The sequence below is a fragment of the Uranotaenia lowii genome, chromosome 2, assembly GCF_029784155.1.
Source record: "Uranotaenia lowii strain MFRU-FL chromosome 2, ASM2978415v1, whole genome shotgun sequence".
Taxonomy (NCBI): domain Eukaryota; kingdom Metazoa; phylum Arthropoda; class Insecta; order Diptera; family Culicidae; genus Uranotaenia; species Uranotaenia lowii.
Genome location: NC_073692.1, coordinates 376,217,698 through 376,236,159, shown reverse-complemented (window position 1 = coordinate 376,236,159; position 18,462 = coordinate 376,217,698). Strand labels below are relative to the sequence as shown.

Below are 18,462 nucleotides of genomic sequence, written 5' to 3'. Positions count from 1 at the left end.
CCTTCTTACCCTTATGATAAAAGTGTAGCTTTCTATTTAAAAATAATATGATATCTCACTTGAACTTTTGCAAGTTTTTTCAATCGCATTGGATCTTTTTTTCAAATTTAGCTCACCTACTTTAAACAAATTCAAGTTGTCTGCTTGAGTTGATCGTCAAATAAACTACAAACTGATGCAAAAATAAAAATAAGTCCGTAGAAAGTTGCCGCTCAGTAATTATTAATCTTGTTTTGACACCGGAACACTTTTTGAACCGAATTTACAACTCACGATTAACCTAAAACAGTTTTTCTTAAACTGACTAACGACGCTTTATTTCGTTTCGATTGAGGGTAAAGGGAAAACAATAGCAAATTTCTAAATAACCTGACACTGATGGACCCGAAATGTCACCGACGAGTTTCTGACACAAATACGGACGTAGGTGAATTAATTGTTGAGGTTTATTCATAATTTCGGACAAAAAATTGAACGATTATCAATTTCAGACAAATCAGACAACCTTGGATTCGATGACAAACTCAGTTGCCTTGAACCCAATCCGTCCACTAATGAATAATTCTGACCAAAATATCTGACTTGCACTTGGGCCAAATGTTTTGGCACCGAAACACTTTTATGACCGAATTTAATACTCGCGGATATTAACTAAAGTCTGCTTCATTTTATATTGGAACACAAACAATTGCGTGTAGTTCAGTCATTTATTAACGAATTCATAATTTGTTTTTCATACAAATGTAGCATTTTCTTTACTCTTTCATAAAAAAAAAATTAAAAAAATTATTCATTGCTGTTTCGAAGAAATTCTCGTACTTTTCCCGTAATACGGCACATTAGGCGGCGCACACCCTTTTCGTCCACCGTTTTGGCGATTTGATTCCACCAGTTCTTCATTTGACTCATGTTCCTAACAAGTTTTCCCTTTGCCTTAAGCCTCCGCTTCGTGATTGCCCAGTATTTCTCTATCGGCCGGAACTGGGGGCAGTTTGGGGGTTTGAGGTCCTTCGGTATTACGCTGACCCCGTTCGTTGCGTACCATTCCATAACCGTTTTGCTGTAATGGCAGCTTGCGAGGTCCGGCCAAAACATTACTGGACGGTCGTGGGCACGAATAAACGGCAGAATCCGTTTCTGTAGGCACTCTTTTTTGTAGACTTCTGATGTCATTGTCTTGTCAGTGAGAAAGACTTTGGTTTTCTGTCCACAACTGCATATCCCCTGCCAAATCATGTACTTGCGGGCGAATTTATTCGCAAACACGAACTTAAATTTTGCAGGTACATCCCCCCGAGCCGTCGCCAAATAAAATTTTTGACCTGGGATTTGCCAAAAGTCCGCCTTCACGTAGGTCTCATCGTCCATCAGAATACATCCGTCGAACTTGGTCAGCACTTGGTCGTACAGCTTTCGAGCACGGATTCTGGCCACATTATTCTGCTTCAGCGTCCGATTTGGCTGTTTGCTGGCTCGGAATGACCTTATTCCTTCCCGGAGACGAATTCGTCGCACCGTACTGTGAGCGGCCTGGAACTTATTGGCCAAATCGCGGTCTGAAAGATTGGGATTCCTCTTGACGGCCTTGATGACTTTCCCACGCAGTTTCCGGTCGACAGTTCCACTCCGACGTCAATGTTTCCTTGTACTGCTTGATAACACGCCATACGGTATTTCTGGGCATTTTAAGCTGTTTAGCTAGCTTCGATGCCGACAACAATGGATTTTCAAGAAAACTGTGCACAATTTGATCTCTCCGTTCGGCTTCCATGGCGGTTGTTTACAAAATGCTATCGTTTGGTGTTATGACATAAATACATGGTGAAAGGTAATGAATTTCCCGACACGTGGGTGAAAAAAGTTCCCAAATCCGTCCACTAGGAGCGCCACAATGAGCAAAAGAATTTGTTCCAATATTAAATGAAGCAGACTTTAGTTTCACTTAATTGAAATAACTTTATTCCGATCGGAATTAGGGGGTTTTATTTGTACGATGCGAAATACGGACGGATTGGTTTAGACTAGGGATACCAGATCCCGCAACACCAAAAAGAGTACATTGAGATCAATTACTTAATAAGTCACGTGAAACTATATAACTTCGGTTTTCTGAGCTTCCAGCCATCAGGTTGATACAAGATCCATTTTATTATCGAGCTTTGCTCCCGGATGATATGCAAAACAGAAGGAAGAAGATGTACACTTCGTATTATCTGAGGAGGCCCCTGCTACCTGTAATAAGTCGGGTTCTACTGCTATTGGAAACCGACATATTTCAATTCAGTCAAATTCTGTCAATTTGTCGAGGTTATGCAAAAGTTGGATTATTGGAAGAGATAGTAGTATTAAGATTTAATTCTGACAAACCACAAAAAATGCATTATAAAACCTGCACATTTACTTTACAATATTTTTTTTAATTCCATAACGCTAGTAATGGGTCGAAAATAAAACTTTTAAAAAAATAATTAAGATTTGTGCGCATTTAAGCATATTACCTTAATTGTGTATACATATATTGATGATTGTTTGCATACTCACAGGCGCTCATCGCGCTGACTTTATTACGACTAAAAATGCATGTTAATGAAAACAAGATGTTAAAGTAATTTGTTGTAAGTCGTACTCCTTTCGTCGTTTTAGCATAAGATGTGAAACAACGTCATAAAATGGAAGAAATACGTAGGTTTTCAGATAAAATGTTTTCAACAAAAAAAAAGAGTACATTTGGTAAAATTTCACAAAAAGAAGAGTACGCCCATTTCTCGACCGAAAAAGAGTACATGTACTCTTAAAAGAGTACGTTTGGTAACCCTAGTTTAGACTGTCTTCATAATTGTGCTGTGTAAAAAGTGGCGAATGGTAGAACAGAATATTGTTCTGTTCATGTTACACTAGTGAAGCAATAATTTGTTGTAATGAACACTGAACAGTATGTACAGGAAAAAGCACAAACTTTTAACCTGAGTGTTTCTACGCTCTGTGTTCTCGGGTTCTCGGGTCGGGTTATCAAATTTGGACGTATGTCTGTGTTCCGACGCAGTCACATCGCAGCGATTCGACATCGACACAAAATGGAATACATAAAATTTGACGAAGAAATGAAATTTACTAATTGAGAATGTTAAGTGAAATAGTTTGTAAGAGAAGAAATACGATGTAATTATCATACACAAACATAAATTCCACATTACACTACTTCACACAACACACATTATAAAACGAAAATGAATTACCAACACTGCACACTCACAATATAGAATAAGTAGTGAGAAAACCTTGACGAAAAAGTGATACGTGAAGTGAAACGCTATAATTTAAGTGACATGTCAAATATTTATTTGCAACAATAAAATCACTTTTCAAACCTACTCGCGCGCAACGGACGTGTTTTTTACCACCCGAAAGTTCGTTCGTTCTTGGTTTTGTTCTGCTCCGCCATCGCTGGTCGATTGATGACCGAAATTGTTTGCTGCTCACCCGAAATTCGATAGCCGTTTGGGACCCAATTCGTGGGACACTAACAACGGAATCCTGCGTCCGTACAGTCTGTTTTCCTATCTTTACTACGCTACCACTTACTCGCTAGCTTTTACAGAAACATATATAAAAATACCGATATTTTCGATTTCTCAAAATATTCATTTGAAGCTGGTAATCAATATCAAATGGAAATTTTAACTTTTAAGTGTATTTCTCTGCTCAGTAGCAATATTTTACGGGTATAAAGTAATAAAAATTTTAATATTAGAATTCATTTTGGAGCTATTTAGGAATGGTCACACGATTGGTTTAGGCCATGCTAATCAATGTAATACTGCTGTTTTGAACGCTTTTTGGTTTATGTCATTATTTTTCTAAAGAATGTATTTGTTCTGCTTCATAGAATTGACTGCATAAATGATTAACTTTGTTAAAACACTAAAATCAATTAAAAGTTACTAAATTTTTTTTTGTGATTTACTACATTTTGAACCGTGAAAAACACACAATGAGAGATTTCCAGAGTACGCAATGCCTTATTTCAACGGAAAATGTATCAAATATGCAAATTTAATATTCTTTGTATAATCAAGTGGTCGATGTTCATTTTAAATAATATTATTTGATAATTTAATTTAAAGATAAAGCAAAAATCCATATACCTCACATTTGGTCCTCGATATGTTGAAATTTTGTGATTTAGTACACAAATCTGTCACCCTATCTTCTCTTCATAATAAATTTATCACTTTCGATAAGAAATGAATGTTATTTAGTTGTACAGAAAATCATTTTTTCAATAAAAATTTCACGATTCTCATTTTATTGTACTTACAAAGTTATAAAATCATAGTTTAAAAACTTTCCAGGAACTTTTCAAATAACCAGCTGTGGTCTGTAAAACCAATCTGTTTTTTTTTGTATAAATATTGCATCAAGAAGGTACAGTTTGGGTCATATAAACCCTGACCGCAAAGAAAGGTTAACTGAGAAAGATGCTTATGTGTTAGTTTTAGTTTTAGTTAGTTTTAAAGTAGTTGTACTTAAGCATAGAATGAGTTTTGGCTTATAAAGTAGCTTAAGGAAATAGTCCTAAGCGAGCTTTGAAGGTTATTATAAAACTTAAATTGCTACTTGGGCTGCCACTTTCCAAAAGGGTTGATTTTTTTAAAAATTTAATTAAATTATGTATTGTAATGAGGATCTCTGCTATTTTTTTTTGTAGAGAGCAGCACCTCTGTTTGAGATAACGCTTTCTTTTTAATTTGAAGGAAAAAAATAACCATTTCTTGAAGTTTGAGTGTCGAGAGCAAGCAGTTTTCATGCCGGTTTTCATGTGCACTCGACAAAATCGTGGGCATTTCGTAAGGTAATTGATAAAGGGTTTTTTTTATCAAATTTGTTCAATTACGGATTCTCAGAATACCACAACAGATCAATAAAGCGTTTCATTGGTCCATATTTTCAACGTTGTTCCAATAACCTTCGAAATAACTTTCCAAGAAAAATCTGTAATGTATAAATTGAAATTGAGTCGCCACTTTCTGCCCTCGACGTATGGATATCGAGAAAATCCGTCCAAAACCTTTGAATACTAAGAAGTTAAACAATCTCACACATTCATCCATATTGATGATAAAAGTCACGATCCGTCTCGGTGATCCAAGAGAAAACATACTACATAGAAGTGGTCTATAAATCTGATACCGGGGATTCAATTTACAAGTCAAGCACGTGAATCCAAATCCGAATCAAAACTCGGCCCCTTCAATCAGGGAGTCAGTTTTGGGGCGGAAAGAAAGGGAGAAAATTCGGAAAAACGTTCCCGGAATATGAATCACTCATCTGTTCCGAAAATTCCACGATGGCCTTTGCACCCGTTCGACGTTTTCGTCCAAGAAGGGCCCCAAATTGGAGAGAACAGCAAATAGTAGAATCCATCACAACCCGGCAGGGGTTCCGGAAGGTTGGCTGAATTATGAGAAGGCCAGCTGTGATGTTCGTCGGAGATGTTTGTTGTTTTACGACTGAGATGCCCCGATGTTTGACGGTTATGATGATGACGACGAACTTCTTCTGCGCTTGCTTCCGGCTCGCACAGGGGTAGGGGTAGGGAAGAAAAAAAATATTTATTTTTCCGTGAAAAAAGACAACTCTTGACGAACGGAAGTTCAAATATCGAGGGCAAACAACCTGACCAGATGATGCTACATGGACATCATCTTGGGTTGAGAAAATTTTGGAAAACTGACCTATTTACCGGAAGCGAGCAATTTCGACTGAAGGAGAGAGAGGATATGTTATGATGGCAATGAAGTATTGGCATTTGGAATGCACAGTTTATGCGTTATGAATAAAATTGTGTGCCGCATTTGCCGATGAACGAATTCTCGATAAGAAAGTATTAAACAGACTTAATGTTCGTGAAATAAAAATATCGCTGTCGTTAAGATGAATAAGTAATTCACTTTTTAACATGTAGAGAAAAGATGAAGCAATTTTAAAAGCAATTAATAAAAATATGATTCATATTTAAAAATGAAAATTTTGTTAGGTGTAATTTTTCAATATGATTAAAACCTTTTATTGTGAAGGGTTTTCACAACTTTTTCATGTTAATTTTACGACTATCTCTATCGTCCAAATTTGAAATAAATTCCAACTAATTGCACAGATATGTTATAAAATTGTGATCCGTCAGAAATAAATACCCTTTAAAATGGTACCATCGACAAAAGTAACTGTTTTGTGCTTTACCCCTTAAAAACTTTGTGAAAATTTATAGATATTGATGATAGTTGTACGGATTTCAATGAAATTACGGACGTATTTGATTGAAAGTAGAACTTAATAGAATTGAACTCGAAATTATATTTAAAAATCAAACAAAATATGAGTATAAAACCTTACAATTTCAGTAAAATTTTATTACGTTAATTTTAATCATTTCATCGAATGCAATTGAATGAATGCATATTTCTAAAAAAAAATTGAAATTCAAACAATATTTTTTAGTCAAAGAAAGTTTTAATGAAATTTTGTAGAGAATAAAATGATTTGAATAAGTTTGGTTGATAGTTGAGTTGAACCTTATCTGGATTATCTGGATTTGAATGCAAGTTGACCAAATCATGTTGAGTCACTTGAAAAAAAATGAAAAAAAAATGAATTGAAACTCAAATAAAATTTAAATATCTTAGATTTTTTTTTCTTGAAATCTATAAAGAAAATCTATAGAAATCTATATTTATGAAAATGATTGTTTGTTTGTTCCTCACTGGAAAGGGGCCTCTCTAACGAAAGAAACGTGTTTGCATGGAAAAAAAAATTGGTAAAGAGAATTGTTCCTTGAATATTCGCGACCACTCGTTCCTTGTAGCTAGCAGATAGGAAAGAGAGGGGGTCTCCAATATTTTTTTTAATTAATTCGAGAACAAAGCAAATGAAACAGAATTTGATATGGGAGGATACTGAGATGCCTCCCTGGTTTCACTGGGGGGTAGAAAAAGGGGAGAAGTTCACTCACACAATTTTTCAAATCACTCAAGAACGAATCGAGCAAATGGAATAAAATTTGTCATGGGATAGTATTTGGATACAAGAAATGCGAGTTTGTTTAATTTGAGACCTCTCCTATCTTTCGGAATCTTCATGAAATTTAGGAGGAAAACAAATCTAAATCACAGTTTGAAGGAACAAAAGGTTCAGTGAACATTATAGAAAAGGAAGAATTGAGACAAACTGAAAGCTTTATCAGTGATATCGATTGTGATAATTGTGATAAAATGTGTGCAAGAAAAAACATCATACAAATCCTGTTGGCTGCAATAAGGTTGGGTTACCCGGGTATTGACGTCAAACTCTGGTAGTTTCGGGTGAGATCAATCCATTTAATTTTTTTATTTTTCATTATGATTTCAACTTTACAAACTGAACATTATCAAATCCACATAACCATATGAAGCGTTTGGTAGGGAACTCCACGCTTCATTCCTCCTTTGTTCCTGTATCTTTTGCGTTTTACATCTCATGGTTGGCCTGGCCGTAGTAGTGTCTGCAATGCATGTTCTATGTATCAGATACTATGTTGAAAAGAAAAATGAAGAACGCAAGTTCATCATTTTCCAGGATGCATACAAGTATTGGCCATGTTGGTGTTAGAAGAAGAAGAAGAAGAAGAAGAAGAAGAAGAAGAAGAAGAAGAAGAAGAAGAAGAAGAAGAAGAAGAAGAAGAAGAAGAAGAAGAAGAAGAAGAAGAAGAAGAAGAAGAAGAAGAAGAAGAAGAAGAAGAAGAAGAAGAAGAAGAAGAAGAAGAAGAAGAAGAAGAAGAAGAAGAAGAAGAAGAAGAAGAAGAAGAAGAAGAAGAAGAAGAAGAAGAAGAAGAAGAAGAAGAAGAAGAAGAAGAAGAAGAAGAAGAAGAAGAAGAAGAAGAAGAAGAAGAAGAAGAAGAAGAAGAAGAAGAAGAAGAAGAAGAAGAAGAAGAAGAAGAAGAAGAAGAAGAAGAAGAGACCTCTCCTATCTTTCAGTCGGGAGATAGAAAGAAGTGGTAAGATGGGGTCAATATTAAGTTTTTTGTAATGATTTGATAATTAATGAAAAAATTGAAACACAGAGAGCAAGAAATATTTTTCTGATGATTTCAGATCCCTCCCTTTATCCAGTGGGGTCATTAAAAGGTGAGAGTGGGTCTTTCATAGAACTTTTTAAATTTCTCGAGGACTTATCGAGAAAATGGGTCATGATGTTCACGACATGTTTTTGATAGTTTGAAATTCTTTTTCAGTAGGATGATAGGAAAGATGGGAGGGGAAGGGGAGGGTAGGTTACTTGTACAATTTTTATAAAAATTGGAGAATTATTGGGGAAAATCGGGAGAATTATTGTTATAGACCCCTTCCTCCTTCCAGTACGGAGATAGGAAGACAGACAGTAAATCATCCATACAATTTCTAAAATAACTCTAGATCTAATAAAAAAAATTTAGTCGAATTTGGCATTGGAGGGTGTATGAAACTAGAAGTTTTTTTTTTTTTTAACAATTCTTTATTTGAAACGGCTCATACCTTTAGGCTTTAAGGAGCCAAAATCGATTTTGTTGTTTACAATTGTTTTCTTAACTTAACACTTTGTGAGAGGAGAAAGGAAGATAGAAAGGGAAATATGAAAATAAAAAAGAAATTATAGACGAAGATCGATAGCTTTTAGAAAACTAGAAGTTGTTAAATAGAAAGAGGAAGAATTTCGTATAAAAAAAGATAAATATAAATAAGTTTATGAACTTATGAAGCAATCAAAGCAGAGTCTTAACACATTGAAGGCCTCGAAGATATCTAAACCCAAAAGCACAAAAATTTGGCAATCTCTATCTCAATAAACGACTGAACAAAATTTTATAAATTTAGCATTTTTGAGTTACCGAATTTTTTTTGATATCACATTTAAACCAATGCGCAGTGGGGAAAAAGGGTATAACCGCGAAGAAATTTAATATACTTTCCTTAAGTTAAAATGTCCGGAGAATCGAATGGACAAACATAGTTTCAGACTCCACACGAGCTTTAAAAATGAAGGGGAATTGAGGATAAAATTCCATTTTCTGAAGTGTGCAAAATAGCTTAAATGGTCGTTATTCGTTTCCATCGTAAAAATCACATAAGATAAGTCTCATTTGGTTCAAAATGAAATTTTTTTTGTACTTAAGTACTAAAAGGTGAGCTAAAATCGCTTTCATTGTTGAAAATTTAGTTGATTTGGCATAACAGAGAGTCTTGCTTTTTTTTTTTTTTAAATCCATTCTATACTCAAATAAAAAAAGCCCAATCTTTCAAACAAGGGAGAGATAAAAATCATCAGATTTTCGGATCAAATTTTGTTGATAATAACTTGAACAAAATTATTAATTTAAATTTGAAATTTGGTTTAGTAAAACTACAATATTAATACATTGCGGACAAAATATGAGATAGCTCGTTTTTTTCGCTTGAAGCTAGTATGCTTCATTAAAAAGCACAGTTTAAGCGGTATGAATCAAATCATGAAAAAAAAAAAAATTAACACAACACTTCTCGTTTCTCTCTCTTTTATCTATATAAAATTGGCAGAATTTTGTTTATTGATTTCTGAAACATAATATACCGGGTTTTGGTGTTCTTAATAAAGTTAAACAATACACTGAGAAAATACGAAATTTTGTGAAAACTTTTTAGGTGAAGATGTTTCTTCAACAGCAAATATGTATTTATCATAGAGAATCAATTCCATAGTGAAAATCCTGCGGATGATTTTTTTTTTAAATAAAACTATGGTTTTTCTGATAAAACAAAGAACTCAAATTCTTCCTTATATTTGTGATGTTCTATTTAATTGTGTTAACAAGCAAATTATGTTTTAAAAATTGAAATCTGCAAACTGAATTGACAAGCAATCTTAACACATCAGGGACCGCGAAGAAATCTATGACGAGAAACACCGAAATTCGGCATTCTATATCTCAGAATACCCTGGACTAAATTTTACAAATTTAGCATTTTAGCATAGTTTCGGCAAATGTTGTGTTCAGTTTTGTCGAATAAAGATAAACCTTCAAATCCAGTCACTCGAATGCACACTGTTGGTAAGCGAAAAAAAGAGATATCTCGTATTTGGTCCATAATGTGTTGAATTCCTCGACAATTTTCGTTGATTGTAATTTTTTTTTACAAGTTAAACCTTTTTCTGAATTTTGAATCTGCATTCTGAATCTAAATTTTGAACCTTTATTGAAAAATTGCGCTTTGAATCTGTATCCAAATTTCCATACGATTTCTGAAATGTATAAAAAATACGATTTCAGAATCTTATTCCAGATCAGAATTTAATGAGCCCTATTATTTAAATTCTGTAGTTCAGGTATAATCTAAATTCACTATTTAAATAATTTATTTTTTGTCTGCATTGTGAAGCAGATTTAAAATATGAATTTACAACGATCTGAATTTGACTTTTCAATATTGGATTGCCATTTGGAAGCTTTAAATTTTTGAATTTTGTGTGAGTTTTAGATCTTGAAATTTGAATTTACAACTTTTTTTCATATTCGGAAAACTATTATCAAAATATTCATGCATAATGCATATGATCTCGAAAAAACAGTATTAAAATTTAATATGAAACGCAAAACCAAATTTCAACAGGATTTCAAAGCAGCTTTTCATTTCTTATTTTTTATGATTATTAGAACTGAAAATAAAGAATTCTGAAGATACAGAATCCGAAACACAAAAATAGGAATACAATTTTGGTTATGGGAATTATGTAATCAGAACCTCCGAAATGGGTTTAATTTAATTCAAAATTTTATTTTCAGACCTGAATTTCAATGAACAAGTGAAAAAACTTTGAAAAAATGTAGCAGAATTTTGAATTTTTGAGGTTTTGGTATAAGTTTTTAGTTTAGATTGCTACTCTCGATTAACCTGATTTGGATCCTCAAGGGGAAGGGGGTGGGGGTTGAGTTTAACCTCCAAAACACCCCCCCCCCGTTCCTACGGCCATGTACTAACTTAATAATTTTTTGTTAAAAAAAAGTAATCAAATTATAATTGGTTTTTATTGAAATTTTAACGAATATATTTTAAAACATTACAGATGCTTTTATTTAAAAATATTGTATATTAGCTGATACGGTGTGCTTTGCCTCACCTTATATAATTGATAGAAAATTTAATATTGATTTATATTTTTATATGTTAGCATGTTACATTACTATTGAAATTTCAATATCGACGCCCTGGCCGATACAAGAATATTGGGCATGTAAGTCACACGCAAGCTTTCCTTCTCACTTCCGACATGAAATGAGAATTCAAAATTCAAAATTCATAGCCAGAATCCTGACGATAAATGAACGCTGTAGGAGTGCATCTGCTTTGGACAACAACACGAATGTCCGAGTAAGTAATTAATGTTAATATTAATTATGAGAAAATATGTGTTATGCTCCTGTATTTAATTTTAGTTCCTTGATAAAGAATTAATATAATTCGAAACGTTGGATGAAGCACATATAAAAAGTGTTATAATTGACCTGATAAGACCAGAGCGACAATACATAACCTTAATATCCTTTAAAATTACTCCTTGAAATTAAAGCTGCAACTTAATTTTTGAATTGCAATTCAAAGAAGAGAATATCGAAATTCAATTTTTTGTTTTCAAAACCTGATCCAAGATTTCCAAGCCTTATTTTTTATCACATATTAGGCCGGAACAAATTTCAAATCCTTCTTTTGTCACTTGGAGTTGGAACATCGCGAGGGGGGGGACAATAAAAAATAATGCGAAAAACAAATAAATTGGAATAAATTGCACGAAAACTTGTATGCAACCGAATTGCATACTATATTATTGTATAAAACCTATAAATCAAATATTTTTTTATCGAAAAATTAAATAAAATCAAGAAGACAAAAATGTGAATTAACTTCCATCTTCCAAAATTTGGTTCTTGGTCTTGTAATTTTTCGGATATTTGAATTTTTGTTTGAAATTTACTTAAAATACTTCACACTTTATCTATTCCCCCCTTCGGGATTTTGGAAATTTCGAAGGGGGGGGGGGGGGGTGACAAAAGAAGAAATTGATATTTGTTACAGCCTTAAGAATCTGAATTTATTTATTCACTAATTGACCTGGTGTGCTTTGCTACTCATTCCATGGGAAAAAATAAGTTCGTTCAAATTATTATGGCTCAAATTAACTTCATTTTAAATTAAATTTAAACATATTTAATTAGCGATTTATTTTCCATGGCATCTGTTTGTCTAAATTGTCTCGAGTCTTAACGTAATTTGAAGGTTTGTAGCACTGATCACACCGACAGGACAATCGTTTTCTGGGTAATTGTTTTGTCAAGGTTCAAAACCCCGACGGTAGGTGGCGAGTCCACCATTTTTCCAATACGAATGCCCTGTAGGAAAAATATACTTGTTTAGCCCGATTTTATCGTGTACCTTTTTATTTTTATTTTATGTTTTTTCCATTTATTAAACTGGATTTATGAAAATTGAAAGCGTCTCTCATTATTTAAGTTTAAATTAAGTTTTTCATTATTTAACAAAATTCTTCGAATATTGTTAAAATAAATTCCTGTTAATTTTTGTATGGGAGCCCCCACTTTTTAGATTTAGAAGGGTTTGAAGATATTATAGAACAAATTCCCGGTCTTGAAAACGACTAAACACCAAATTTCACGTTGGTCGGTTGAAAAGTTCCCGAAAATTTTTCGAATTGTGTCGAATTTTTGTAAATTTTGTATGGGATCACCCTCTTTTTGAGTCGGAGAGGTTTGAAAGTATTATAGAAACCATACAAGGTCTTCAAAATGGCTACACACCAAGTTCCACGTTGACTGGTTCAGTAGTTCCTAAGAATTGCTCGAATTGTGTAATTTTTTTTAAATTTTGTATGGGTGCCCCCCGCTTATTAAGTCGGAGGGGATTGTAATTGTTTTGAGAAACCATCTCCGGCCCCAAAAAAATCAAAGTCTGAATTGACAGAATTCTTCGTGAAATATACAATTCAGAATTATAAGATAAAAATGTATTGAAGAATAAAATTTAAAAAAGCGAATGGATGACTAATTATTGTTGGATATTGTTACACGAAACTAGAATAAGAAATTTTTAGAGACTTTATTTTTTAATGAATGCTTTAAAAGTATTGTACTGTCAAAATATTTATTGGTTTGAGAGAAATTTGTAGGTTTAAAAACGCTGCAATTATTCTGTCTAAAATACTTTTTTTGAGCCAAAGTATACTTAATCTATAAATAAAATAATTTAAGTTTGAAATGAAACTAAAATTTTTTCTTTTGGGGGTTCTCGTTGATGTTGTTCGGTGATGTTTAGAAAAAAGATTTGCTTGTTTTTTACGTTTCGGTTTACTGCTTTATTTCAACCATCTTCAGAAACTGTTTTGTAATGTAAAATGATGAGAAAAAAAAAATATTTTTTATAATAACTATAGCCTAATTTATAGGAGGAGAAAAAAAAATATTTTTTATAATAACTATAGCCTAATTTATAAAACGTTAAAGTACAAAAGTAAAAACACTCACAAAAAAGCTATTTTTCCGCCTGCTAAGGTCGTCGCTTAAATTGGAAAGGAAGTCAAGTCTATTGCTGCTGTTGCTGCTGGTTGTCGTCGGGACGTCGGTTTATCAGAGTTTTTTGGATTCTCTCGTTCTCTCTCCTCTCTGAGTTTGGTCCATAGTCCGTTGTAGGCATTTGAAACTCCCTTCGTATCAATCTGGAGATTAACCGATTGGTTCCCTCTCAGTTTGATGTGTAGTTTTTCCGCAATCAACCTATGCGACTTGTGGCTGATCCTCTCCAGAATTTGGGTTTTCGCAAAATCGAACGTGTGGTCAGCGTCGTCTTCCAGTGCGTGTTGCGCTAGGCCAGTTTGTTTGTTTTTCACCCGTATGCTGTTTTCATGCTGTTTGGTCCTTTTTTCCAAGGTTTGCGACGTTTGGCCGATATATTCTTTACCGCAGCTGCATGGTACTGAATATACGACGTTGGTTTGCATCATTTTGGGGATCGGGTCTTTCAATTTCGTGAAAACTGTTGACTTTATTTTGTCACATGGTTTGAAGGCGGCAATCACATCATGTTTGCGAAGGATTCTGGCCACCCTTTCGCTCAGTCCGGGTATGTACGGGATCGATGCCATTCTTGAAGATGTAGATTCAGGGGGGTTCTGGTTTTGTAGTGTATTGTACATTGCATGTGTCCTTTTCTCGAAGGCGTTATGTAGTATGTCTTGTGGATAATTGTTTCTGCCGAGGATGTTTTTCACCGCATCGATACTTGTCTTCCTGGTTTCTGGATCAGATAATTTTAGAGCGCGGTCCACAAGAGCGAAAACTGTATTTTGTTTGTGCGTGAACGGGCTCTCCGAATTGAAGTCCAAGTATCGTCCGTCCGGTTGTTTTGTGAACCATGTTTTGATAATTTTATCATGTTGTCTAGATAAAGTCATGTCCAGGAAGCGAATGGTTTGTTGTTCCTCCTTCTCGAGCGTAAATTTGAGGGTTTTATGCGCGTTGTTAAATTCCTCGAAAATCGCATCTATATCATTTTCCTTGGCGACTACAAAACAATCATCGACGTAGCGTTTGTAAACAATCAGCGAAATATTTTTTTGTTTCAAACGTTCGATGCATCCTTGTTCTAATGTTTCCATGCAGATCGAAGCGATGCATCCCGATATAGATGATCCCATGGGTACACCGTGTATCTGTTTGTAGTAGTTGTTGTTGTATTTGAAAAAGGAGGATTTGAGAACAACGCTTAGGGCTTGTTGCAGGGAGGCAAGGGAGAGTGTTGTGTACTTGCGCAGCCTGTGCCATTGGTCCTCTATGAAGTCATACGCGTTTTCTGCTGGAACATTGGTGTATAGCGATACGACATCAAGAGAGAACATCACGCAGCCTTCGGGGATTCGGACCTTCGAGATGTCTTCGGCAAAAACGAAACTGTTTTTTACATGATATTCCGTTTTACCTACGATGTTGTTCAGAATGTCCGTGAGATATCGCGCCACGCTATTGGTAGCCGAACCTATTGTGGAGACCACTGGCCGAAGTGGACGTTCGGGTTTGTGAATCTTCGGCAAGCCGTAGATTCTTGGCGGGTGGCAGTGGAAAGTTTGTAGTTTGGTTTTCGTGAAGTAGTCGATGTGTTGGTCTTGGTGCCATTTTTCCACAATTGCGTTGAGTTGTTTTAGTATTTTGGAAGTTGGATCACAATTCACTTGTTGGTATGTGGTGGTGTCCGAGACCAGCAGTGACATTTTTTGGCGGTATTCCTGTGCTGATAGTATGACCGTTTTATTACCCTTGTCCGCCCGAGTGATGTAAATGTCTTCGTGGGTTTTCAGGAAAGCGCGACTGTTGACGATATCTCTTTTTATCCACTCTGTTTCTTTTGATCTTGGTTGACGTTGGTAGTTGAGATGATTGGAGATAGCCGTTGCTACGTCTGCTCGTATGTCTTCTGCTTCTGGTTTTTTTGCTATCGCGATTTCAACATCAAGAGATATCGTCAACAGTCGCGCTTTCCTGAAAACCCACGAAGACATTTACATCACTCGGGCGGACAAGGGTAATAAAACGGTCATACTATCAGCACAGGAATACCGCCAAAAAATGTCACTGCTGGTCTCGGACACCACCACATACCAACAAGTGAATTGTGATCCAACTTCCAAAATACTAAAACAACTCAACGCAATTGTGGAAAAATGGCACCAAGACCAACACATCGACTACTTCACGAAAACCAAACTACAAACTTTCCACTGCCACCCGCCAAGAATCTACGGCTTGCCGAAGATTCACAAACCCGAACGTCCACTTCGGCCAGTGGTCTCCACAATAGGTTCGGCTACCAATAGCGTGGCGCGATATCTCACGGACATTCTGAACAACATCGTAGGTAAAACGGAATATCATGTAAAAAACAGTTTCGTTTTTGCCGAAGACATCTCGAAGGTCCGAATCCCCGAAGGCTGCGTGATGTTCTCTCTTGATGTCGTATCGCTATACGCCAATGTTCCAGCAGAAAACGCGTATGACTTCATAGAGGACCAATGGCACAGGCTGCGCAAGTACACAACACTCTCCCTTGCCTCCCTGCAACAAGCCCTAAGCGTTGTTCTCAAATCCTCCTTTTTCAAATACAACAACAACTACTACAAACAGATACACGGTGTACCCATGGGATCATCTATATCGGGATGCATCGCTTCGATCTGCATGGAAACATTAGAACAAGGATGCATCGAACGTTTGAAACAAAAAAATATTTCGCTGATTGTTTACAAACGCTACGTCGATGATTGTTTTGTAGTCGCCAAGGAAAATGATATAGATGCGATTTTCGAGGAATTTAACAACGCGCATAAAACCCTCAAATTTACGCTCGAGAAGGAGGAACAACAAACCATTCGCTTCCTGGACATGACTTTATCTAGACAACATGATAAAATTATCAAAACATGGTTCACAAAACAACCGGACGGACGATACTTGGACTTCAATTCGGAGAGCCCGTTCACGCACAAACAAAATACAGTTTTCGCTCTTGTGGACCGCGCTCTAAAATTATCTGATCCAGAAACCAGGAAGACAAGTATCGATGCGGTGAAAAACATCCTCGGCAGAAACAATTATCCACAAGACATACTACATAACGCCTTCGAGAAAAGGACACATGCAATGTACAATACACTACAAAACCAGAACCCCCCTGAATCTACATCTTCAAGAATGGCATCGATCCCGTACATACCCGGACTGAGCGAAAGGGTGGCCAGAATCCTTCGCAAACATGATGTGATTGCCGCCTTCAAACCATGTGACAAAATAAAGTCAACAGTTTTCACGAAATTGAAAGACCCGATCCCCAAAATGATGCAAACCAACGTCGTATATTCAGTACCATGCAGCTGCGGTAAAGAATATATCGGCCAAACGTCGCAAACCTTGGAAAAAAGGACCAAACAGCATGAAAACAGCATACGGGTGAAAAACAAACAAACTGGCCTAGCGCAACACGCACTGGAAGACGACGCTGACCACACGTTCGATTTTGCGAAAACCCAAATTCTGGAGAGGATCAGCCACAAGTCGCATAGGTTGATTGCGGAAAAACTACACATCAAACTGAGAGGGAACCAATCGGTTAATCTCCAGATTGATACGAAGGGAGTTTCAAATGCCTACAACGGACTATGGACCAAACTCAGAGAGGAGAGAGAACGAGAGAATCCAAAAAACTCTGATAAACCGACGTCCCGACGACAACCAGCAGCAGCAGCAGCAATAGACTTGACTTCCTTTCCAATTTAAGCGACGACCTTAGCAGGCGGAAAAATAGCTTTTTTGTGAGTGTTTTTACTTTTGTACTTTAACGTTTTATAAATTAGGCTATAGTTATTATAAAAAATATTTTTTTTTTCTCCTCCTATAAATTAGGCTATAGTTATTATAAAAAATATTTTTTTTTTCTCATCATTTTACATTACAAAACAGTTTCTGAAGATGGTTGAAATAAAGCAGTAAACCGAAACGTAAAAAACAAGCAAATCTTTTTTCTAAACATCACCGAACAACATCAACGAGAACCCCCAAAAGATAAAACCAGCGGTGATCTAAACGGTCGTAAATAAAAAAAAAAAAAAAAGAAACTAAAATTTGAATTAAAATTCGGTTCATTGGAAAAGAGATTCAACCATAAAAATACGAAATTTTCAAATTCCAAAGTCATTCTATCAGCTCAATAAAACAAAGCTGTCAGAAGTTTTTTGCGCTTTTTGAAAATAGTTAATTTTAGAGCTCTTTTCATTCAGAACCGGCCACAAGTAATTAACTAAAACATATTGTCCTGCTCTGCATATTGAGGCATAAGAATGAATCAAATATATAATCAAAATCAATAAACATTTGTGGCCCGAAAAATAACAACAAAATAATTTTGAACGTACATTACATAAACAGCATGGGAAGATTTAAGTGTATTGAATTTTATTCCAAATTAATGTTATTATTATCAATTAATATTTAAGAACTTAAAAAAAAACTAGTGGCTTCTACAGCTAGTTATGAAGAACGTCCTTGTGATTTTTTTTTATAAAAAAATGTGTTTTTTCACACTGTATGTGTCTGGAGAAAATATATTTAATTTAGTGTATTTTTTTATATTGAATTTTTAGTCCTAAAATAATATATCATAAACTTTGAGCTCTCAGAACTGGTTTTGATAACTGTTTTTATCAAATCCTTAATTTTTTTGTCTTCGGGTGCCTCTTGAACCAGGGAAGCTGGGAAAGTTGTCCTCCATTAGGCCTCCTGGATATGGATTTTATACGATTGCTTATAAAGTCGTTTTCACAATTTCACAATTTTACTTGAACGTTACCCCTAAGATCAACTTT

At 35.2% G+C, this 18,462-nt stretch overlaps 3 protein-coding genes across 3 annotated transcripts in view; 2 read left to right on the top strand and 1 right to left on the bottom strand.

The window, feature by feature from the left end:
• The window catches only part of LOC129740893 (neuropeptide Y receptor type 2), a 513,355-nt gene that overhangs the window by 200,123 nt on the left and 294,770 nt on the right, over window positions 1-18,462 (top strand). The window lies entirely within an intron of this gene.
• On the bottom strand, window positions 13,615-15,606 carry LOC129743208 (uncharacterized). The gene has a single exon (XM_055735184.1). It carries the CDS (start codon window positions 15,604-15,606, stop codon window positions 13,615-13,617), a length of 1,992 nt encoding a protein of 663 aa, XP_055591159.1.
• Window positions 15,674-17,377, top strand: LOC129743207 (uncharacterized). The gene has a single exon (XM_055735183.1). The coding sequence runs from the start codon at window positions 15,674-15,676 to the stop codon at window positions 17,375-17,377; it is 1,704 nt and encodes a 567-aa protein (XP_055591158.1).